This window comes from Heterodontus francisci, chromosome 27, assembly GCF_036365525.1.
Source record: "Heterodontus francisci isolate sHetFra1 chromosome 27, sHetFra1.hap1, whole genome shotgun sequence".
NCBI classification, from domain to species: Eukaryota; Metazoa; Chordata; class Chondrichthyes; order Heterodontiformes; family Heterodontidae; genus Heterodontus; species Heterodontus francisci.
In genome coordinates this window covers 60,081,059-60,106,961 of record NC_090397.1, presented here as the reverse complement: position 1 = coordinate 60,106,961, position 25,903 = coordinate 60,081,059, and the positions used below count along the sequence as shown (strand labels likewise).

General features: G+C 45.2%; 1 protein-coding gene across 6 annotated transcripts in view; it reads right to left on the bottom strand.

Moving 5' to 3' along the window:
- Nucleotides 1-25,903, bottom strand: part of plxna4 (plexin A4) — a 597,697-nt gene that overhangs the window by 78,712 nt on the left and 493,082 nt on the right. For all 6 annotated transcript variants that reach the window (XM_068059453.1, XM_068059450.1, XM_068059454.1 and 3 more), the window contains exons 17-21: nucleotides 25,373-25,466; nucleotides 14,472-14,711; nucleotides 13,360-13,506; nucleotides 11,222-11,456; nucleotides 9,347-9,489 (exon numbers count right to left, since the gene is read on the bottom strand). In XM_068059453.1, the coding sequence (XP_067915554.1) occupies nucleotides 9,347-9,489; nucleotides 11,222-11,456; nucleotides 13,360-13,506; nucleotides 14,472-14,711; nucleotides 25,373-25,466 (859 nt within the window). The remainder of the gene's footprint in view (nucleotides 1-9,346; nucleotides 9,490-11,221; nucleotides 11,457-13,359; nucleotides 13,507-14,471; nucleotides 14,712-25,372; nucleotides 25,467-25,903) is intronic.

The following is a 25,903-nucleotide window of genomic DNA, read 5'->3' as shown; positions in this document are numbered from 1 at the left end:
GGAAAGCAATTCAGAAATGGACAGTGTCTGGAACCTGATTTGATTTTGTACTTGTACAGGTGCCTTTTGATTTGGCTCAGAGACAGGAAATAGTGGGTAATATTTAATGTAGGCAGCAGGGGTCTCGCCCGCCAGGAGAGCCGCGTGTCTCCTCTTTTCGGGAAGGCCCGCTGAATTAAGTGCCAAACAAGCACCTGAGTGGACAGCGGCGGGCCTGACTCGGGATCAAGGACCCTGGGGACAGAAGTCCCACCCACTGAGAGCTGCCAGCCAATCAGAGGCCGACAGCTCTTTTGCTCAGCAGCGCCACCGGGGAGGTGATGGCTGCTGTGAGAAAGACGCCCACCCGAGGCCCAGGTCAGCACTGGATCCTGGAAGCAGGTGAGTGATGGCGGGAGGGGTATCGCGGTGTGGGGGTTGTGGGGAGGGGAGTGTGGGGAAGGGAGTTTGGGGGGGGTGGTCACAGGGAGGGGGGTTTAGGGGAATCGGCAGCAAGGGCAGGGAGGTGGCTCTCAGTGAGGGCCCCCCACCCCACTCCCACTGCCGGGTCCCCCTATCAGACACTGAGTGCCTTTGACCAAGGGACCCCCAGTGGGAGCCGGCAAGCAACCCCGCATGGGTTAGCATGTCGTGCTCCCCGTATGGCGATAGACCCACCTGCCACTGGGCTAACACCAACAGTAGTGTGAAGGGGTGCTTAATGGGGCATTAATTATCCCGTAAGGACCTCAGTTGGAGATGGGGTAGGAAGGCCATCCACAGGCCTTCCCGCCAAGCACTTAATGGAGGTGAGGCAGGAAGGTGGTGGGGTCCCCACCAACCACCATCCTGCCTGATTAAATGCCCTCCCCATCTCCAAACTCGCCCGGGGTGGGGGAAGAGCATAAAATCCAGCCCAGTGAAGCACTAAAATGGATTTAGAGTGACAGCAGCCAATGTGTCAAATTGTCACTCAAAATCAACCCAAGTGATGGATTATCCCCAGTGTGTCGTGGCTCACTGATTCAGAGACAAGAATGCAATGTTGGAAATCTGAGGTTAAAAGTAGAAAACGCTGGAAAATCAGGGAGGGCTCAAGGCAGCTTCCTGCCTCAGATGTGGACACTCCTGTCAAAAGCCCAATCCCTCCAGTTCCCAAAGAGGGAGGCTGACTGGCCTCAGTTAGAAAACGCTGTCCAGTTTTGGTCTCCTCACATGATGGGTGATTTTACACAGAATTACAGAGAATCTACAGCACAGAAACAGGCCATTGGATCCAACTAGTCTATGCTGGCATTTATGCTCCACACAAGCCTCCTCCCACCCCTCTTCGTCTAGCTCTATCAGCATATCCTTCTATTCCTTTCTCCCTCATGTGCTTATCTAGCTTCCCCTTCAATGCATCCATAATATTCACCTCAACTACTCCTCATAACAGCAAGTTCCACATTCTCATCACTCTCTGGATAAAGACATTTCTCCTAAATTCCCTGTTGGATTTATTTATTTATTAAGGCCCATAATTGTGGTTTCCCAAACAAATAAAAACTTGCATTTATATGGCGCCTTTCGTGACCTCCAGACATCCCAAAGCACTTGACAGCCAATTATGTATTTCTTGAAGTGTTATGAATGTTGTAATGTAGGAAATGCAGCAGCCAATTTGCACACAGCAAGCTCCTACAAACAGTAATGTGATAACGACCAGATAATCTGTTTTTGTGATGTTGATTGAGAGATCAATATTGGCCAGGACACCCCTCCTTTTTGAAATAGTGCCATGGCAGAGAGGGCAGACAGGGCCTCGATTTAACATCTCATCTGAAAGATGGCACCTCTGAAAATGGAGCATTCCATTGAAGTGCCAGCTTAGATTTTACGGTCAGATTCTGGAGTGGGACTTGAACCCATGACCTTCTGACCTCGAGGCAAGGGTGATATCAAGTGAGCCACAGCTGGAATTCCATAACAGAAACACCTTCTCTACACCTACCCTATCAAACCTCTTCATAACTTTAAAACTCTACTCAGTTGCCCTTTCAGCCTTCACTTTTCTAGATTAAAGAGTACTGTATTGTGCATCATTTCGTAAGTATATCCTCCCAGACCTGGTATCATGCTTATAAATGTTTTTTGCACCTTCGCCAGTGCCTGTATATCCTTTTAACCAGAACTGTAGTCTAACATTTTGAGGATTTGGAAAGGGTGGAGGGCCCCAAGATTAATTTCCAGTTGGAAACATCCTAGATACCAAGATAGGCTCGAATAGTTGGGACCATATACGTTAGAGAAGTGTAGACTTGTGGTTGATTTGATCGAGGTTTATAATATTATGAAGGGTTATAATGTGTTTGTGTAGACAGTTTATTTCAAATAAATAAGTTAGGGGTCAACGTCAACGTCAAGTTATGTAAGGTCAGAATGATGTTAGATATTGGGATAAAAACAAGAAATGCTGGAAACATTGTTTTTATTTCAGATTTCCAGCATCCGCAGTATTTTGCTTTTAGTTTAGTTTAGTTTAGTGATACAGCACTGAAACAGGCCCTTCGGCCCACCGAGTCTGTGCCGACCATCAACCACCCATTTATACTAATCCTACACTAATCCCATATTCCTACCGAACATCCCCACCTGTCCCTATATTTCCCTACCACCTACCTATACTAGTGGCAATTTATAATGGCCAATTTACCTATCAACCTGCAAGTCTTTTGGCTTGTGGGAGGAAACCGGAGCACCCGTTGAAAACCCACACAGACACAGGGAGAACTTGCAAACTCCACACAGGCAGTACCCAGAATTGAACCTGGGTCGCTGGAGCTGTGAGGCTGCAGTGCTAACCACTGCGCCACTGTGCCGCCCAATTTAGATATTGGGACATGGTTCCTTTCTAAGAGAATAGTGGAACAGGTTGCCGGCTTCACTTGCAGACCTTGATTTGCTGAATTCCTCTAAGTGAGAGCAGGTCCTGTTTTTTGGCTGGGGCAGAGATCAGTTCATACAAAAATAGGTACCGTACAATGATAACCTGGGCCAAGTGGTCTCCTGGACTAGCTTTGAATACTTATCAGAGAGGAATTTTCCAGACCTTCTCCTCCTAACTAGCCTGACATTTTATGTGATTTTTTTGGCCTCTTCCAGGGGATCACATGGCTTCCGGGTGGGGTAAGGAGAGTCCGTATTGTGATGTGCAAGACATCCCAGTTGTGTGGGACAGATTGGAAGGACCAGAGGGTCTTTTCCAGCTTGTCACTGTCCTGCGTTTAACCATTAGTAGCTCCCTGTTATCATGCAGACCAGCCTGGTTCTGATAATGGGGATTTCTAACTGCATCACCGAGGACCAACTGAGTTCCATTCTCCCATGGTTCATTAACTCCTCTGACAGCACATCATCCCTTGGGGAAGCTCGCCTTTCTCATTCATTTCCTAACTGATCTGATTGTGCGCTTTATGACTGCAGAATCTGTTCCATTAAAGGTTAAAGATTGCATTCTCTTAATATGGTGATGTAATTATGGATGAGAAAAGGGTCCTATTGTTAACTGCCCTCTCCAAAGGCATCAGGAGTAGAAATATCCAGCCCAAACTACACAAACAGTGCTTTCAGACCAAAGATCGCTTTGCAAAATAAAAACTTGCATTTAGAGAGCACCTTGCATGATCTTAGGACATCCCAAGGCTCTTTACAGCCAATGAAGTACTTCCTTTGAAGTACAGCCACTGCTGTGATGTAGAAATCATGACAACCAATTTGTGCACAGCAAGATCCCACAAACAACAACGTGATAATAGGAACAGCAGTAGCCATGCAGTCCTTGAGCCTGTTTCAACATGCAACAACATAATGGCTGGTTTATATCTCAATTCCATCAAGTCGGCCTGGCTCCATATCCCTTAACATCCTTGGCTAACAAAATCTCTCGTGCATAGATGTAAACTTGTTAATTGAGCTAGTATCTACTTCTTTTTGTAAGAGAGTGTTCCACAATGCTACCACCCATTGAGTGAAGAAGTGTTTTCTAACTTATCTCCTAAATGGCCTGGCTCTAATTTTAACATAATGTGCCCTCGTCCAGATGATTTATATTTTTTAGTGATGGGGTCAGGACACTGGGGAGAATTCACTTGCTCTTCAAAATTGTGCCATGGGACCTTTTACGTCTAACTGAGCAGGGAGACGGGGCCTCAGTTTAACATCTCATCCCAAAGACAGCACCTCTGACAGAGCAGCATTCTCTCAGTACGGCACTGAAGAGCTCATCCTGGTGGATTAAGGGCCCAGCCTGCACAGACTGAGGACCCAGCCTGTACGTACTGAGGGCCCGGCCTACATATACTGAGATCCTGGCCTGTACACACTGAGAGCCCAGGCTCTGTGGATCAAGGGCTTGGCCTAACAAGTAGTCTGAAAGCTCGACTTGGCTGCCAACAGAACAAGCGACAGCCAGTGACATCCAGTCGCTGCAACAAGCACCGTTGACATTTAGCAGCCTTTTGAGGCACTAGTACAGTCTTCCTTATGTTAGGGCACTGTCTCTGTGGGCAGCGTATGGTACAAAACAAATCTCCAATCAGGTGCTCACTAAAATAAGATCGGCTGGACAAAGTAAAGGGAAAACCGGGAGAAGAGGTAAGTAGAACCGAGTCACAATTATTTTTGTTTTCATCCAACATTAGAAAAGAAGAAGCTGAACTTCTGCCAGCAGAGACTCAAAAAGATCTGAGTTCTTACTGAAATCATGGCAGGGTTCAGCAATCAGACATCAAACAGAGCAGCATTCCTGCTCCACTGAACAGATCCCACTTAGGAACAGGAGAAGGGTCACTCTGGGGCACTTTACATACAAGTACTGCCGAAATGAAGTCAGTGCAAGGAGGTGAGCACTCAAGTCTCTAGTATTTACCAGACTACTTTCATTTAAATAATGAAATAGAAAGGGGACGATGACTGGACATGGAACAAGGACAATGCGCAGGCAATCTGTAAAGCTATGAATAATGGTCAAGTTAAGTGGTTCTGCCACTTGCTAGGCAATGAGCTCAGCTGCCAAGAGTCCTGATACTGGGCTGCTTGGAAGAATCCAAATGACAGAAAATAAATAGATAGCTAAGGAGGAAATTGGTCCTGTTTACAGCTTCTTTGTTGAACCCATGGAAACATGGATGATTATATTTCACACTGCAGTTTATTTGCTCTCAAGTTTTCCCTTCTTGGTTGAAGAGCCAAGAGAGCCATTGGCTACCCTACCTTAAAGCCTCTGTCCATCCAGCCTGGAACTATCTGAGAGCAGCTCCACAAGATACCCCTTCACCAATTTCCTTTTCCACCACTCCCCTTATCCTCTCTCATCCCGCTATGGCTCAGTGGATATCACCCTCACCCCGAGTCAGGTGGTTGGGTGTTCAAGTTCCACTCCAGAGACTCCAGTGCAACACTGAGGGCGTGCTGCACACTTGGAGGTGCCGTCTCTCGGATGAGATGTTAAATCAAGATGCCATCTGCTTTCACAGGAGGACATAAAAAATCTCAAAGCACTACTTTGAACATGAGCAGGGGCATTCACCTTGGGTGCCCTGCTGAATATTTATCTCTCATCCTACACCTAGAATTCCTTCCCGAAACCTTTCTGCCTCTCTCTCAACATTTAAGACACTCCTTAAAACCTACCTCTCTAACCAAGCTTTTGATTACCTGTCCAAATATCACCTGGATGTGAAATTTTGTCTGATTACTCTCCTGTGAAGTCCTGGAGGCGGCCAACATCCCCAGCATATACACACTACTGAGTCAGCGGCGCTTGAGATGGCTTGGCCATGTGAGCCGCATGGAAGATGGCAGGATCCCCTAAGACACATTGTACTGCGAGCTCGCCACTGGTATCAGACCCACCGGCCGTCCATGTCTCCACTTTAAAGACGTCTGCAAACGCGACATGAAATCCTGTGACATTGATCACAAGTCGTGGGAGTCAGTTGCCAGCGTTCGCCAGAGCTGGCGGGCAGCCATAAAGACGGGGCTAAAGTGTGGCGAGTCGAAGAGACTTAGTAGTTGGCAGGAAAAAAGACAGAGGCGCAAGGAGAGAGCCAACTGTGTAACAGCCCCGACAAACAAATTTCTCTGCAGCACCTGTGGAAGAGCCTGTCACTCTAGAATTGGCCTTTATAGCCACTCCAGGCGCTGCTTCACAAACCACTGACCACCTCCAGGCGCATATCCATTGTCTCTTGAGATAAGGAGGCGAAAGAGAGAGAGAGAGAGAGAACTCTCCTGTGAAGCACCTTGGAATGCTTTAGTTGAAAGTGCTATATAAATGCACCCTGTTGTTGGAATTTTATGTTCTTAAAGTAAATTTATGCAGTCTCTTACAAACTCCAGAGTCTGGAGTAAGTAGCACATGCTAATTACATGTAAATATTCAATCAGAGGCAGAGAATGGCAATTTATACGGGGAAACAGAGTGAGAGCTTCTGGGCCAAGAGAATGCCCAGGATATCACTCATACAGTCCAGCCAACCCTAAAGAATAATGAACGAGCCCACAACCCAACAGCCTTATTCAATACAATCAACCCTGGCACTCTGATTGTGGTACAACCTGCCTCGTTTCTGGCTCCATTACTCAGAGAGAAGCTCTTACAATCATTGTGGCTTCTACTGCCTCTCTCATGGTTGACAGTGAGGTGAGTGGGAAACTACTGCCTGCTCGGAATTGACTCTTGTTTACATTGTGGAGTATATTCCAGACTCCATTGGCAACACCGAGTTATTTGTCTTCAGGACATTACACACATACTGCATCAAAGGTCATGTTTCTGGAGATTGGATGCTGATGGAGATTGTTAACAAGGACAAAGCAATGGAGGTGGGAAAGAAACAATCACATCAGTAATCATAATTATTGGGATCTTGCTTGATTTATGAGATTTATAGAGGTATCTCCCAGAATGTTTCCTGATGTTCACATTGGTTTCATTTTCTCCTCCATGAGTTAGCACTCCTAGTTGTCAAAGACAGTGGTACAAGAGGTTGCACTTTCTCAGGGTGGAATGAGCAAGAGTGGGCATGGCAATCTTGCCTTTCCATGTGTTTGTAATAAATATCTTATTTTCTGTTTCTGACTTCAATCCCTATAAAGTCGTCAAACAGCATGAACAAAGCCCCGATTTCCATTTTCTACAAGAAATAGAATAGGGTAATAGAATATAATCTCCAAAATACTGCTAAAACGCCATCTAACATGAAGTCAATTTGACCAGTTGGTCACCATTGGCTAGTTGGCCGAATTACAAATGGACATAAACACAGAATGCGATCAACAAAACAACAGAATCTTGTGTAATTTTGTCACTGCATAGAATGGCCTTGATCACAAGCCAAAGCTTCAAGAAGACACGTTGAAAACAAATGCATTACTATGGGTCAAGTGAGAGGCTCTGGATGCTCACCTACGAATTATTTGATTTATTGAATCGCATTTCACAACTTGACATGGTGACCCATGGCCTCTGGGTCCACTAACATAACCATGGCACTGTTTTGCCAATTGGGTGGTGGAAGACCTCCGAGATAGTTATAGGACTGCATATAAGAAATGCTTTTCCTATAATGTTGGATTTTAGCTAATGTTACAGAGAGTGGGAATGCAGGGAAATGAAATTGCACCTGTCTTAATCCTGCAGATTCGTTTCTTTCCCGTCTCTGATCAGTGCGGGCAATTTTCTTACATAACAGAGTTTTCCAGTACCTCACTCAATTCTTCATGTTTGAGCGGTTACAGCAAGCCTCAGTGGGCTATTTGGCCATGGGAACGATCACAGCCGGGCCAGCACTTCTGTACTTGTGTAGTAATCAGGAGTGGGATCATTGGCTGTTATTTCCCCAATCTAAATCTTTCTGCTCCTCCACAGTTCCTGGGATCTCACCATTTAGAAAACAATCTGGTCTAGCTTTCTTAGGTTTAAACTGAATGACTTTGCATTTCCCCACCTTGAACTCAATCAGCCCCAGCTTTACACACTCACTTAATCTACCAATGTTCCTTTGTGACTTTCCGCTCCCATCTACACTATTTACTGTGTCGCCAGCAAATTTGGATGTACACCCCTCTATTCATCCATCCAAGTCATTTGACTGTAGACTTCCCCAGAAGGGAATCAATACTGCGACTGCCTGATATGGTTTTCAATGAATTTAACCAACCGAGCTCTCTGGGGAAGAGCTACCATTAAATGACTTAGGAGAACGAACAGAGCCGTTATCACCACGTCTGCTGACGACACTAAGTTAGAAGAATGAGCGCCTCTGGCCCCACAACTAGAGGCTAGAAATTTCTGTCAGCATTGTTACTGTGCAAACATTTAATGTGCTCCTGTCACAGCCCCTGCCAGGGGTGTTTTAAATGTGACTAGTTTAATCTGTTGCAGGCACTGAGCCCAAGGCTGTCACCTACATGCCAAGTTAAAAATGATTCTTGAAAACCATTTGAGCTGTGGTTTTGCTGTCAGGGTGCGATGTGACAGTTATATGACACCCTCAATTAGACCAAGATCTCTCTTCCAAATATCTACTAACTGTAGAATGTATTCCTCCTTTCTCCTTCTGCCAACGCGTGTCTGTTCCCGTCATCCCTCATCTAACAACACAACTGCCAGTCTTGGTTCAGTTGGTAGCACTCTTACTTCTGAGTCCGAAGGTGGTGGGTACATTTTCCACTCCCAGGACTTGAGCACAAAATCTAGCTTGACAGTCCAGTTCAGTACTGAAGGAGTGCTGCATTGTCAGAAGTGCTGTTGCTCGGATGCGATGTTAAAGCGAGACCCCTGTCTGCCCTTTCTGTTGGGTGCAAAAGACCCTCTTTATAGAAGAGTAGGGGAGTTCTCTCCTGTACCCTGGCCAAATTTATCCCTCAACCAACACCCCAAATAAACAGATTATCTGATCACTATCACTTTGCTGTTGATGGGAGCTTGCTGGGCTGTATTTCCTACATTAGTGACTACACTTCAAAAATACTTCACTGGCTGTAAAACAGTTCTGGACATCTTGAAATTCCAATAGGCGCTATATAAATCCCATTTTCTCTTTGCTCCCATCTCCCTCTTCTCTCTCTGACCTCCCAGTCTCTCTCTCCCCCCTGCTCAATGAACTTCCTCCACCTCCCTTCCTTCCTCTTCACCATCCTCTCTCCTGTTTATCCTTCTTTGAAATTGTGGAAGATCACAGCACAGGAGGAGGCTGCTCCAACCCGGCTGTGCCTATCAGAAGTACAAATGCTAAGAGGGCATAAGCCACATTACAGGCCTTTTAAGGAGGTCAATGAGGCCTGAACTATCTGCTCGTTCCTGATTCCAGCATCTGCTCACCTCCAACTCTCGGAGAACAGGATGGTCTTCGATTCCTGGGAAGAGAACCCGCATGGTGTAGGTCCGGTAATCTAGGAAAGGGATCCCCGTGCCGTCCAAATCGCTGGTCAACTCATTGATGTCCGTCTGAAGCTCTGCAAAGGCTGCCAAAGAAGAGCATTGTGGAATTAAAAGTGCTCAGCAAGAAACAGTGCAACCCTATTAATTATGCAGCCATTAACAAAATGAACGTAACAATGAAACATGCTGAAAGGATAATGATGGCTTGTCTACTAAAAGTAAATAGAAATTATTTTATTTTAGTCTCACCCATCAGAATCTTACAGTCTAAGGTCTGTGCCAAAGATCATGAATATCAGGAATCACAGTGTCTTAGTTCACCCTATGTCCTACAATATACAAGGGAGTGCAGAAATGGAGAGACCTGGGGATTTACGTACATAAATCTATGATGGTGCCAGGGTAAGTTGATATGTCTGTTAAAAAAGCATTATGGGTTTCCTTGGCTTTATTGATAGAGGAATGGAGTACAAAAGAAGAAGATTGTGCAATGCCTAAATCTGAAAGACAGTACTCCTGACAGTGCAGCACTCCCTCAGTGCTGCACTTGAGAGTGAGTCTAGATCATGTGCTTAAGTCTCACAACCCACAACCTTCTGACATGGAGCTGAGAATAACACATGGGAATTTTTCACAAAATCATAGAATGATACAGCACAGGAGGCCATTCAGACTATTGTGCCTGTGCCAGCTCTTTGGTAGAGCTATCCGATTAATCCCACTCCCCTGTTCTTTCCCAATAGCCCTATAAAATTTTCCCCTTCAAGTATTTATCCAATTTCCTTTTGAAAGTTTTTGAATCTGTTTCCACCACCCTTTCAGGCAGCACATTCCACAGTCCATAACTTGCGATGTCAAAAAAAAGTTTTCCCATGACACCTCTTGTTGGTTTGCCAATCTGTGTCCTTTGGTTACTGACCATTCTGCCACTGGAAACAATTTCTCTTTATTTACTTTATTAAAAACTTTCATGATCTTAAACACCTCTATCAAATCTCCGCTTAACCTTCTCTGCTCCAAGGAGAACAACCCCTGCTTCTCCAGTCTTGCCACATAACTGAAGTCCCTCATCTCTGGTATCATTCTAGTAAATGTTTTCTGGACCCTTGCCAAGGCCCCAACATCCATTCTAAAGTGCTGTACCCAGAAATGAACTTAATACTCCAGCTGAGTTCTAACCACTGTTTTATAAGGGTTTAGCATAACTTTCTTACTTTTGTACTCATTGCCTCTATTAGTAAAGCCAAGGATCCCATATGCCTTTTTAACAGCTTGTCCTGACACCTTCAATGATTTATGTACATACACCCCCAGGTCTCTGTTCCTGCACCCTTTAAAATTATATCATTTTGTTATCTCACCTCTCCTCATTCTTCTCACCAAAGTATATCAGTTTATACTTCTCTGCGTTAAGTTTTATTTGCCATGTGTCTGCCCATTTCTCCAACCTATGTCCTCCTGAAGTCTGCTAATCTCTGCCTCATTCTTGAGTACATTTCCTCGTTTTGTATCATCTGCAAACTTTGATATTATGCCCTTTTTATCCAAGTGCAGGTCATTAATATATAACAAAATGAGCAGTGATCTGAATACTGACTCCTGGGGAACATCGCTGTATACTTCCTTGGACTAAATGTTCTTTTACTTCATTCTGAGTTTCTAATAAATTTTAAGGATCTGTGTTTATAAGTAGTTTACAACCAGCCATGTAATGGCTGTGTGGGTCTTCTATGAAGAGTGAACAGCCATATTGATTGCTTTCTTAAGGACACTGCAAGAGACTTTAGCTAAAGTTAAGGCAACAATACAATTTACCTTCTTTACATTCCAGGGCTACCCGTGACTCCAGGTTATCCATCTGCATCTGCAGTCTCTTCAGCGTTAAATCACTCTCCCGAGACTTCCTCTTGTAGGCAATCAGTACCACAATGATGAAGATGATGAGAAGACCCCCAGCCGCTCCAATGCTGATTATGGCCGGGAAGCTCAGTGGGCTGTCTGGGAAAATGTGCACCGTGCCAGGGGAATACTCCAGGCCTCCGACCCTCGCCTGCAAGGGAAGATGCCAGTTCATTATTTTCAACACAGGTCAGCTGGGAATAGGCCCATCTCATAGACAATAACCATGGTTGGCAGTGCGGACAACAGGGGTATGTACAAATATTTGATGGCCATTGATTCTGTAATAACTATATGGATAGAGATAGAAAGACAGGCAGAGGGAAAAATAGACAGAGAACAGAATAGATAGATTAGACAAAAAGAAACTGGTTACACAGGCCAGCAACAGAAAAGTATGCGATCATTTTGATGTTGAATGGTGTGGAGAATGTAGCACACAATAAACCAAATTGTTGTCTCCTACAGCCTCACTCCATCACTGTGTGAAACTGCAATAAAACCCTGCTGTAGCTAATAACGTTTCTTGAATTACTCCATTATATAAATAATTAGAATTGAATGTATTTATCATATTATATCACTGTAAAAACGTTGCCTTTAATGTCCTATAATTGATGGCATTTAACCTCAGGGCCCATCAGTGAAAATAAATCTAACCATTTGTCTCTGGTTGTTTATCTGACCATCAATCATTGCATCTACCTCTAACCCTCTATAGTGTAAAAGTTGTAAACCGCCTGGATCTTTCCATCTGTCTGGACATTAGCTGTCTGGGTTTCTCTATTCCCGTGTTTTTCTTTGTGTATTTTAATTTCCAGCACAGAAACAGGCCATTCGGCCCAACTGGTCTATGCCAGTGTTCATGCTCCACCCGAACCTCCTCCCACCCTATCTCACCTCACTCTATCACTATTTCCTTCTATTCCTTTCTCCCTCATGTGCTTATCTAACTCCCCGTTAAGTGCATCTATACTATTCACCTCAACTACTCTTTGTGGTGGTGAGTTCCATATTCTAACCACGCTCTGAGTAAAGAAGTTTCTCCTGAATTCGCTATTGGATTTATTGGTGATTACCTTATATCTGTGTCCTCTAGTTTTGGTCTCCCCACAAGTGGAAACATCTTCCCAACATCTATTCTATCAGAGCAGAAATGGACTTTCTGACCCCCACATTTGTATGTGGAGGAGGCCCCATTTCCACTGTCAGTGTCCTCACCAAACATCACTTACCTCAGCCTTTCCCCACTATTCTGAAAAGGTGGCTTGGATGAACAAGTAAGGTTAAAACAAAGTCATGACCTGCATTATAAAGGCTCCATGCACAGCATGTGAAGCATCAACAGCCAGCTAGACCTAGCCCAGTGGGCAACCGGGACGCTGTGCCACACAGTGTTTGCAGCAGAAATATTCAGAGTCAAGCGACCTGAAACCTTCCTGCACTCACCCACCACCACCCAAACCCCAGCCCACTTTGTGGGCAGCAAAGGGGTTAGAAACTCACTGGGTCTATTTTTTTATGTTGTTGACAGCTTTCTCATCACCTCTATTGAAGATTTTATCTGGAACCAGCCATATGGTACTTCACCCCAAGTACCCACTCTCCATGTGAGGACTGATACAGTGAGCAGACTGTTCCACTCTGCGGGAAGAGGGGGGTGCTTTGTAACCAAGCCAGAACCCATGCTTACCCAGCATCCACGTATACCAATTTCCAAAGGCGTCACTGGTTATCAATCAGGAACCGGGAATTCTGGCTAACATTCTCTACCACTTCCCAACACACCACCCCCTCCCCCAGCCTTGGGACATTGAAACCAACTGTCTGACTGTGCTTGCTCTGTACGGTTCAGTCACCCAGTCTGGCAGCTTCCATGAAAGGACGATAACAGCTATAGAGCTTATAACAAACACACAAAGTAGAATGGCACTGATAATTGGAACACGGCAGACCAGACCAGAAAATATTGACTCTTGTCGATCGCCAAATATAACGCATGAATAACCGCCAAACCAAAAATTCAGTCTCTGGCTGCATAAACCCCTACTCACCAGTACTCTGTGCCGTCCGGTAAGATTTGGAGACTCGCAGAGGAGTTGAGTGTCTGACACTGTAACGGTACATGGTTTCTCTCCGATCAGCACCGTGTAATTCAGCTTCATGTTACCAGCGGCAACAGAAGGGATGAGGTTCCGGCCCTGTGATTTGAAAGGGGGAGAAAAAAGCAAAAAAAGAATGAGTTTGACAAGAACAACAACTGAGGTCAAGGCTCAAACTCTCTGGGATGCACCGTTAGGCCTTCCACAACCTCCCAGTGTTGAAATTAAGTCTTGATTTTCAAATCGGGGTTGGGAACCATGCATCCGGATAATCTCTGGGTCTCGACTCTGCACTGCGCCTGCATCGCTCACGCAACACCATCTTGAAATGCTAATGCCCAATTCGTGATGCCAATCTCTGCGAGGAGGCTGATGCTTGTTGGAGGACGAGCCTCAAAGGCAGATGATTGCCATCAAAAGACCTGCTGCTGCCTTGCACAAGAGAGAAGCCAAGAATTCAGAGGGCCAGAAGCCTCATTGTTCAGAGAATTGGCCAAATGGTCAGGCAAATGGTACTGTGCTTGATCTTGTAGAAAGATTTTTTTTTTAAATTTGCAGCTCCCCACATTGCACCCAGCAGCTGTGCACAAATGTGCACCATAATGTTCAGGTTTGGCCATTTCCAATTTGAAAATTGCCTCCTGGCCCATTAACCAGCTCCTCCAGGAGCTTAATGGGCTATTAATTGGAGGTGATTGGGTTCCCGGTTCCCCCTTCCTGTCTTCCCTTTGAAAATTGCATCACATTCCGGAGGCAGCAGGATCCAGTGATGCCCTCCAGGAACACAATTTTCAATGCTCGCCCGCTCCAGCAATTGAAAATTTAGCCCATGTCAACTCCAATTCTTTCTTTCCTAAGTACCTCCCTCAATGTTTCCTTCCTCCTACAATCCATAATCTTTTAAAATCTAGGCTGGGTGTCACCTAGCCCAGAAAACAGTGCAGGAGAGTTTGCAATCAGTCTGGATTGCAACACCGTGAGGATACTGAATGCTCATCTTCCGTCCCTCATTATTCAACACTGCCAAACCAAACTCTTGTGCCATTAACTTGGCCTTTTTTTACCTTCAGTATAATGGGAGACCCAGGTTTCAGTTCCAAAACTCCCGAGGTACTCAGAGGTTCAAACACAGGGTTCGGGTAATAGATGAAGTTTGTGTTGTTGTAGATCAACAACGCCTGCACATTGTCCAAGATAAATCCAAACTCGTCAGGACGCTCTGTGTTATCCGTCTGCTGGTTCTGACTGATGGCCAGGGAGGGAGCCTGGCAGATCATAGTGGTCGAGTTGTATACCTTGCATGTCTAGCAAAAAAACGCATAAAGACATCTTATTTACTGCCTCTTAACTTTTGCCCTCCTTGCATTGTGGATCATAATTCTCAGGGTGACACAGAAATGCCTCAGTTACTCTATTGTAGTGTGCAGTTTTGTCCTGAAAAAGTGACAGACAATAGACTAGATTTTCCACAGGGCTGCGATCTCCGCTGGAAGTGAGATGGATTGATACTTCCCGAACCCCATCTACTGACAAACCCCACTGCCCCCCCCCCCCACCCCCACCCTGTGTGTCCTGAGCACTCATCCTACAGTAATTTCCAGTATGATTTGCATAATCTGAGCAGGCTCCAAGCACTGGAAGAAAGTATATAATATTTGAAGCTCACTTATGTGGTGCGTAGTGTATATCATGGTGCTGCAGGATATAAAGGCCTACAGCAGCTTAAAGATACCGCAAGTGGTATGTGATCCCCACACACTAGTGAAGGTGACCTCAGCTCAACACCTCCTACCGAAAGTGAACTGAGATTGACAGCTCCAATTCTACATTCAGGTGTGGGAATACCAGAGACTGGACATCTTGCACTTCTGCTGCTGCCTGACCTTCTGTTAGAATATGCATCCCCAACTTTAATATATATTTTAACCATTCTGATTGTTACTAAGATGCCCATTTTAAAAGTTACACAGAAGGGCTCCTCGAGTCCTCACACAGGCCACAATGCTAAATATGGGCAGTAAAACAAGGGTCCTCAATTTGGTGGACATCTCCACATGTTGTTGTGACCGTGTAGGGCTGATTGTTTTGCTGTGGACCTTGATCTTTGCCACTTCTCTCACTATGTGTATAAAGAGATGAACTTCAAAGATGTTTTGCCATTCAGAACTAAAATTCATATCGATTCTGACAGATTACAATGCAAAACAATGATTAATCCATATACAACAAGGAATTGACCAGGGCTCCTTCACTGCTATGGTATTCAAAAAATGGCAGGGTGCCTCCGCCATCAATCCATAAATATTGGAATCTGTGGCAAGCAGGCCTCAAAGAGTTCATTATATTTGATTTTTTTATTTATGAATGCATTTGTTATTCTCCTCTGAGGCTCATTAAGGCAGTGGTGTTTAGAGGGCACTGTGCAAGTGGAGAGGTTTTCCCGTCCTTCCTGTTTGCTGCACTGTCAGAGGTGCCGTCTTTTGGGCAAGACATTAAACAGAGCCCACTCACCCCATCTGTACCCATGCATGTGCAACTAAAAGTTCCCACAGCCTCTATTTCAAAGACTAGGGGAGTTTTCCCCAGGTCTCTTGGCCAATATTTATCCCTCAACCAACATCACCGAAAAAACACAGATAATCTGATCATTACCACATTTCTGTTTGCGGGAGCTTGCTGTGCGCAAATTGGCTGCCGAGTTTCCTACATTACACCAGTGACTACATACCAAAAGTACTTCAGTGGCTGTAAAGCATTTTGGAACATCGTGAGGTTGTGATTGGCGCTACATAAATGCAAGTCTTTCTTTCTTTCTTTCCACAGCCTGAAAGTTGACTGGAATTGGGTTTGGATGCGATTTTGTGGAAACGTGTCAACATGGTGCACTGCCTCATGTATCTTAAAATGCACTGAATGAAAAAGTCATCAATCCTTCATCAACAACACAGAACAGAAAAGCCAAGGTTGCGGCTCCCGAGTGTGGACATTGAGAGAAGGCAGAGCTGGAATTGGTTCTAATAGTCGTTCACGGTTAAGCAGTCTGCTGGCACTTAATGGCAGCAGGGTTCAGAGGGTAAGACTAGCCAATAAGGCCAGGTATCGATAGAGTGGGTCGCACCCATGCGACCATACCCTCCATGAGTAAGTGGCTGCAGGACAGCAGGGAGTGGAACACATTGTGGTACAGAGACTGTTGTCTGAAAGTAATCACTTGAACACCAAGTACAAGTAGAGAGTTAGTCAATGCACAGCCATATATGGAAGTGATCTGTGACTTGCTCCGCCAGTTTCTATTGAGCCATGAGGTGCATTGTACTGCTCCTAATGAGCTAAACAATGGGAAATTAATGCACAAATCTTCACTGTAAAGAGATGGCAATTTCAGAGTAACGGGAGCATCATTTCATTCACTGCTACGAAGTGTGAATTAGAACACTGGCAGCTCTCCTGCCTCTAAATGGGAGTTTAGATTATAAATAGATTCCAGAATATATTGATAATGATTGAACAGAACTGAGTTACAATGTGGGACAAATGAGCAAGGAATTGGTTTCAATGCGAATGCAGCCAGGAGGTATCCAAACCATTTGCTTCCCTGTTATGTTGCAGTTTCAGGGACAATCATGCAATTACAGTGGAAATAAAGACTCACTCTTTCAGCGGTGGTGACTGTGGGACGAGCAGAACAGGTTAACGTTGCAGCAAAACATGGGATGTAAAGCTTGGAATATATGGAAACATAATCATGCCCAGGCACTGCACTGGTAATGAAAGCAGGCCAATCCATAAATGTCTGGAACAGACTCTACACAGATACTAGATGCCAGGCCTGATATCAAACTGCATCCATCAGCACAAACATAGAACTAATGAAATCTACTTAATACAACAAGCAAGCTGGACAGTGGCAGCATGCTTATTCGAAAATTGATAGTATCAATTGCAACAGGATGTAATCACACCCCAGGCTCAGAGAGTTGTTGGGATCTGGAACACTCAAACTGAAAAGGTGGAGAAAGCTGATCCACTTTAAAAGGGAGTTGGGCAGGTACTTCAGGATGAGGAACTTAAGACGTATGGACAAAAAGCAGGGGCATGGGACTGAGCACAAGCACTTATTCGCAGAGCCAGCACAGGCACAATGGGCCGAATGGCCTCCCCTATGCTGCATTTTCCTATGATTCTACTACGCCTTCAGCTGAAACTAACCCGGCCTCCAGTGCAGAACTGAGCTCCACTGACCAGAGGGTCCCAGGTTTGACCTGTGCTGAATTTAGAATTTAGAACATTACAGCGCAGTACAGGCCCTTCGGCCCTCGATGTTGCGCCACCCTGTGAAACCATCTGACCTACACTATTCCATTTTCATCCATGTGTCTATCCAATGTCCACTTAAATGCCCTTAAAGTTGGCGAATCTACTACTGCTGCAGGCAGGGCGTTCCACGCCCTTACTACTCTCTGAGTAAAGAAACTACCTCTCACATCTGTCCGATATCTATCACCCCTCAACTTGAAGCTATGTCCCCTCGTGTTTGCCATCACCATCCGAGGAAAAAGACGCTCACTATCCACCCTATCTAACCCTCTGATTATCTTATATGTCTCTATTAAGTCACCTCTCCTCCTCCTTCTCTCCAACGAAAACAACCTCAAGTCCCTCAGCCTTTCCTCGTAAGACCTTCCCTCCATACCAGGCAACATCCTAGTAAATCTCCTCTGCACCCTTTCCATAGCTTCCACATCCTTCCTATAATGCGGTGACCAGAACTGCACGCAATACTCCAGGTGCGGTCTCACCAGAGTTTTGTACAGCTGCAGCATGACCTCGTGGCTCCGAAACTCGACCCCCTTACTAATAAAAGCTAACACACCATATGCCTTCTTAACAGCCCTATTAACCTGGTTAGCAACCTTCAGGGATTTATGCACCTGGACACCAAGATCTCTCTGTTCATCTACAGTACCAAGAATCCTCCCATTAGCCCAGTACTCTGCATTCCTGTTACTCCTTCCAAAGTGAATCACCTCACACTTTTCCGCATTAAACTCCATTTGCCATCTCTCAGCCCAGCTCTGCAGCCTATCTATGTCTCTCTGTACCCAACAACATCCTTCGGCACTATCCACAACTCCACCGACCTTAGTGTCATCTGCAAATTTACTAACCCACCCTTCTACACCCTCTTCCAGGTCATTTATAAAAATGACAAACAGCAGTGGCCCCAAAACAGATCCTTGCGGTACACCACTAGTAACTAAACTCCAGGATGAACATTTGCCATCAACCACCACCCTCTGTCTTCTTTCAGCTAGCCAATTTCTGATCCAAAGCTCTAAATCACCTTCAACCCCATACTTGCGTATTTTCTGCAATAGCCTACCGTGGGGAACCTTATCAAACGCCTTACTGAAATCCATATACACCACATCCACTGCTTTACCCTCATCCACCTGTTTGGTCACCTTCTCGAAAAACTCAATAAGGTTTGTGAGGCACGACCTACCCGTCACAAAACCGTGCTGACTATCTCTAATGTACTTATTCTTTTCAAGATGATTATAAATCCTGTCTCTTATAACCTTTTCCAACATTTTACCCACAACCGAAGTAAGGCTCACAGGTCTATAATCACCAGGGCTGTCTCTACTCCCCTTCTTGAACAAGGGGACAACATTTGCAATCCTCCAGTCTTCCGGCACTATTCCTGTCGACAATGACGACATAAAGATCAAGGACAAAGGCTCTGCAATCTCCTCCCTAGCTTCCCAGAGAATCCTAGGATAAATCCCATCTGGCCCAGGGGACTTATCTATTTTCACACTTTCCAAAATTGCTAACACCTCCTCCTTGTGAACCTCAATCCCATCTAGCCTCGTAGCCTGAATCTCAGTATTCTCAACAACATTTTCTTTCTCTACTGTAAATACTGACGCAAAATATTCATTTAACACTTCCCCTATCTCCTCTGATTCCACACACAACTTCCCACTACTATCCTTGATTGGCCCTAATCTAACTCTAGTCATTCTTTTATTCCTGATATACCTATAGAAAGCCTTAGGGTTTTCCCTGATCCGATCCACCAATGACTTCTCGTGTCCTCTCCTTGCCCTTCTTAGCTCTCCCTTTAGATCCTTCCTGGCTAGCTTGTAGCTCTCAAGCGCCCTAACTGAGCCTTCACGTCTCATCCTAACATAAGCCTTCTTCTTCCTCTTGACAAGCGCTTCAACTTCTTTAGTAAACCACGGCTCCCTCGCACGACAACTTCCTCCCTGCCTGACAGGTACATACTTATCAAGGACACGCAGTAGCTGCTCCTTGAATAAGCTCCACATTTCGATTGTTCCCATCCCCTGCAGTTTCCTTCCCCATCCTACGCATCCTAAATCTTGCCTAATCGCATCATAATTTCCTTTCCCCCAGTTATAATTCTTGCCCTGCGGTATATACCTGTCCCTGCCCATCGCTAAGGTAAACCTAACCGAATTGTGATCACTATCACCAAAGTGCTCACCTACATCTAAATCTAACACCTGGCCGGGTTCATTACCCAGTACCAAATCCAATGTGGCATCGCCCCTGGTTGGCCTGTCTACATACTGTGTCAGCAAACCCTCCTGCACACACTGGACAAAAACTGACCCATCTAAAGTACTCGAACTATAGTATTTCCAGTCGATATTTGGAAAGTTAAAGTCCCCCATAACAACTACCCTGTTACTCTCACCCCTGTCGAGAATCATCTTCGCTATCCTTTCCTCTACATCTCTGGAACTATTCGGAGGTCTATAAAAGACTCCCAACAGGGTAACCTCACCTCTCCTGTTTCTAACCTCAGCCCATACTACCTCAGTAGCCGAGTCCTCAAACGTCCTTTCTGTCGCTGTAATACTCTCCTTGATTAACAATGCCACACCCCCCCCTCTTTTACCATCTTCTCTGTTCTTACTGAAACATCTAAATCCCGGAATCTGCAACATCCATTCCTGCCCCTGCTCTACCCATGTCTCCGAAATGGCCACTACATCGAGATCCCAGGTACCAACCCATGCTGCAAGCTCACCCACCTTATTCCGGATGCTCCTGGCGTTGAAATAGACACACTTTAAACCAGGTTCTTGCTTGCCAGTGCCCTCTTGCGGCCTTGTAACCATATCCCTGACCTCACTACTCTCAACATCCTGTACACTGGCACTACAATTTAGGTTCCCATTCCCCTGCTGAATTAGTTTAAACCCCCCCGAAGAGCACTCGCAAACCTCCCCCCCAGGATATTGGTACCCCTCTGGTTCAGGTGAAGACCATCCTGTTTGTAGAGGTCCCACCTACCCCAGAAAGAGTCCCAATTATCCAGGAAACCAAAACCCTCCCTCCTGCACCATCCCTGCAGCCACGTGTTCAACTCCTCTCTCTCCCTATTCCTCGCTTCGCTATCACGTGGCACGGGCAACAACCCAGAGATAACAACTCTGTTTGTTCTCGCTCTAAGCTTCCACCCTAGCTCCCTAAATTTCTGTCTTAAATCCCCATCTCTCTTCCTACCTATGTCGTTGGTGCCTATGTGGACCACGACTTGGGGCTGCTCCCCCTCCCCATTAAGGATCCCAAAAACACGATCCGAGACATCACGAACCCTGGCACCTGGGAGGCAACATACCAACCGTGAGTCTCTCTCGTTCCCACAGAACCTCCTATCTGTTCCCCTAACTATGGAGTCCCCAATGACTAATGTTCTGCTCCTCTTCCCCCTTCCCTTCTGAGCAACAGGGACAGACTCTGTGCCAGATATCTGTACCCCATTGCTTACCCCTGGTAAGTCGTCCCCCGCAACAGTATCCAAAACGGTATACCTGTTGTTGAGGGAAACGGCCACAGGGGATCCCTGCACTGCCTGCTGGTTCCCTCTCCTTCCCCTGAGGGGATCTGTTCTCAGCCAACACGTTAACATTGGAACTGCCGGTGGTCTCAGAGTCCCTGCGGCCAAGGTGGGGGTGCCAGTTGAGGGGTGGGGGGGGGGGGAGGGGTGGGAGGGAAGGTTTCCCACCCTCAATCTCCATCCAGTGACTCTTGGATCTTTGTAGAAGTCGGGTGACGGCTGGATTGAGCTCAGCTGTGATGGCAAAGCAGGGCAAGCAGCCAGTCAGTATCCACTCTCCAGGTGCGTGGATAAAGAATCGAACTGATGGGTTGCTGGCAGCCTTGGTAATAATAGCAACTTGCATTTATATAGTGCCTTTAACATATGACCCAAGGTGATTTAAATTCTTGCATGAATTTAAAAAGTATATATTTATTCTCAAGACGTAGGCATAACTGACAAGGTTAGCATTTATTGCCCATCCATTACTGTCCTACAGCGGCTTGCTCGGCCACTTCAGAGGGCAGTTAAGAGTCAAACACATTGATTGAGGGATTGCAGTCGCATATAGGCCAAACCAGGTAAGGACGGCAGGTTTCCTTCTCTCAGGATATGAGTGAACCAATTGGGTTTTTAGACGACAGCTTCATCGTCACTTTTACTGAGACCAGCTTTTCATTTTCAGGTTTTCGTTTTAAAAACAATCTGAATTCAAAATTCTCGGACTGCCACAGTGGGATCGGAACTCACTGGATTAGTAGTTGAGCAACATAACCACCACCCACTCAGATAAGGTTGACAGCCTCAATCAGGTTCCCAAAGGGCCCAAATCCACAGCGAAAAATCACTCTTGATTTGGCATCAATTTGTAATCTCAACAACAACTCTTCTTCAGTGCGGCCATGGGCTATCTGATGTGAAGTGTGCCACACTGGGTAAAGTAAGGGGAGCTCTCCTGAGGTTGGGGCCAGGGTGAGTTTTGCACTGGAGCCAGCCTCCCTCTACCAGACCTAGAAACTGCTCAACTCTGACATCAGGATAATGAGGAAGCACTCCCATTTCGAGCACCAATACCTCTCAACTAAATGACCACAAAAGAAAAATTGCCATAAAAATCTCCAAAGATAAAATAAAGGTCCAGTTACCCAATTTGGGAGCTTTTTTTTTTAAATTAGAGTGCAGCAGGAATGATTTACAAAAACAGTTTCAGTAAATAAAGACAGTCATTTATTTTTTTTTTCTTTCCTTATAATGTGTCTATCATTTTCTCAGATAAAATGTTCCATATTTAATAATAATCGATCCTTGCATGGTTCTGATTCAGAGCCAATAACAGAACTCGGCTTCTGTTTCCCTGGTCCCGCAGAGAGCTCCAATCAAGAAAGCCATCAGGGGTAGAAGCTGTACTTTTCAATTGTGCTAAGTTGCCCTGTAATCCCACAGACTATTTACAACCAATTTGGGAAATTGTACAGATGGTCATCTTCAGCCTCTCAATATCTTTACAGCATTAGTTGCAGCTACTTATCTCTGTGTGCAGCGCGCTCTTGTTAATCTTTCATGAATTGGTTGGCCTCTCAGGCAACAGCCCAGCACAGAAGGCGGCCATTTGCCCCATCAAGCCTGCGTTGGCTCTTTGAAAGCGTTATCCTATTAGTCTGATTCCCCTACTCTTTCCTCGTTCCATCACAAAAGCAGATTGGCTGGTCATTATCACATTGTTGCTTATGGGAGCTTGCTATGTGCAAATTGGCTGCCACATTTCTTACATTGCAACAATGACTACACTTCAAAAAGTACCTCGTTAGCTGCAAACGCCTTAGGATGTCCTGTGGTTGTGAAAGAAGCTATATAAATGCAAGTTTTTCTTATCTTTCTCCTGGCTGTTGATAATGATGTAGGGTCCCAAGACCACCTGATACCCAGCCCAAGGGCTACTCTTCATGTGTTAGCATAGACAGTGGATGTTAGCAGGCTATTCGGCCAACAATGGCATCACTGCTCAGCGCATTCCACGTTGCCCACAAGCACCTTCTTTCCAACACGGGATCATCCAATGGCATTCGGGATTGGGAACTCTGACTGATCCCCTCCTCTCCCTGCCCCCTGTAGCCAAGGGGACACAGAGTGGATGAGGCCAGTGGCTCCATTTTAACTGCCCACCCAGCCTGGTTTCCTCCAAGTGGGGAGAGTTAAAATTCCCCGATTTCTTTTTGTGTTTTACTCTGACATTGACCTATCCCTACCTAACTCTAATAAAGTGTCCACCTGATCAAATCTAGTCTATTCATCTTCTACTAAACCTCAAAAATCTACACTGCTCCAATGAAAAAGCCCCAGTTTCTTTAGCCAATGGTAAGAGCCCCAAGCTTAGGTATCTGGGGCTTCTCCTGAGACTCCATAGCCCCTGCTATCTAAGGTGATCAAAACTGCACAGTGTATTCTAAACGTGGTCATATTAACAACAATTTGCATTTATATAGAGCCTTTAACATAATAGAAAATATCCAAAGGCACTCACAGGAGCATTATCAAACAAAAATCTGACAACAAGCCACATAAGGAGATATTAGGACAGATAACCAAAAGCTAGGTCAAAGATGTAGGTTTTAAGGAGCAACTTAAAGGAGGAGAGAATGGTGGAGAGATTTAGGGAGTGAATTCCAGAGCTTAGGGTTTAGGCAGCTGAAGGCAAGGCATTTGTGGGGCAAAGGCAATCAGGGATGCTGAAGAGGCCAGAATTGAAGGAGCACAGAGGGTGATGGGTGAACGGGCCTTGTTTAAGATGGCTGTAGCGACCAATTAAAAAAACCCTCATTATTAACTGAGCTGAAATCATCTGTCTGAACCCTTTTCGCCTTTTGGGTCTGTATGGGCCACCAACGTTGCACGTTAATATGTGAGCCATTGGGAAGAGCAGCTAAATAGTTCTAGGGGATGCAGGAATGGGGAGAGATCAACGCAGGGTTGGGAAAAACTATTTTTGACTGAGTCAAGTGCCCTAGGGACATGTCCTCGCATTTGATGAGCATGGTAGCCAATAATATTGACACTATAATCCCTCCACTGAGAGAGTCGTTCAGTGATTTGAGGCCTGCTTTAGACTCTGACAGAGTCACAAATAGGAAAACTTGGTGAATTTATCATTTCTGGGACTAAGCAGATGTGTTGTCGAGCAGACCAGGCTCCCCGTGTGATGATGTTACTCACAAACCATTCTTGTAGCAGACAGCCTGCATTTTTCGGAAAGGAAATTAGATAGTTATTTGAGAAAGAGAAATACATAAAAGGAAGCGGAAGGAATTCGGATAGTGGGATTGGACCAAGTGGATCATAGAGAGAAACATTGGGCCAAAGCTGATAGATCTGATGGCCTGAATCTGTGAGGTAACATTTTACTATTCAATGACTAATTCACAGATCATTCCAAAGAGGCTGAAAAATCCTCCATCTGTTACATTTATTTCAAAAGTACTCATTATCAATTTCCCTCTTTGGGAATTTTGAGCCATGGTTTCTCTGTTCCCTCAAGAAGCATTTTACTAAACACAGCCTGAAATCTGACTATACAGCTGGCTCTAACTGGTTATGTGTTTGATAAAGGGTGTGGAAAACATATTTTAGCAACAATGAAGAAAGACTTACATTCATATAGTGCCTTTCACAACCTTAGGATGTCCCAAAGCCCTTTGCAGCCAATTAAGTAATTTGTAGTATAGTCACTATTGTAATGTAGGCAACACATCAGCCAATTTGCACACAGCAAGATCCCACAAGCAGAGATGTGACAATCACCAGGTAATCTGATTTTCTTTTAAGCAGTGACGTTGGTTGAGAGATAAACATTGGCCAGGACACCTGCGAGAACTACCCTGCTCTTCTTCAAAGCAATAGCATGGAATCTTTTACGTTCACCTGATTAATATCTCACCCGAAAGACAGTGCCTTTGGCAGTGCAACACTCCCTCAGTAGATTGTGTGCTCAAGTGTCAGGAATAGGTTTTGAACCTGCAACCTTCTGACACAGAGGCAAGAGTGCTACCCACTGAGCCAAGGTTGACAATTAGACAACAAGTAACCATTCAAGACATGCTGAATACGTACATTGATCGTTTCCACGCCACTGTGCTTCGCCCGGATTTTAGGATTCTGAATGATGTTCAGGTTTGTTCCCCATACCATAATGGGTGTGCTCCCACTGAGAAAAGTAAGGGAAAGGAAACTGCTTAAGATCTACCATTAACACTCAAACAGATTATTTTTACTATTCATTCTCAGGACATTTGTGTCACTAGCATTTATCGTTCATTCCTAGTCACCCTTAAGAAGGTGGCAGTGAGCAGACTTCCTGTCCTATTACAGTCCGTGTGGTGAAGGTGCTTCCACAATACTGGAATGTAGGGAGTTCTGTGGCTTTGACCCAGTGACAATGAAAGAACGGGGATTATTTGTCCAAGTCATGATGGTGAGAGACTTGGAGGGGAAACTGAAGTTGATAAAGTTCTCATGTACCTGCTGCCTTCTAGTTGGTGAAGGGTGTAGGTTGGGGAAGGTGCTGCTGAAGAAAGAATGGCAGACACTGAGATTACTGCTGTCTGAGTGACCTCTGCCACTTGCAGCAATTCACTCAACAGA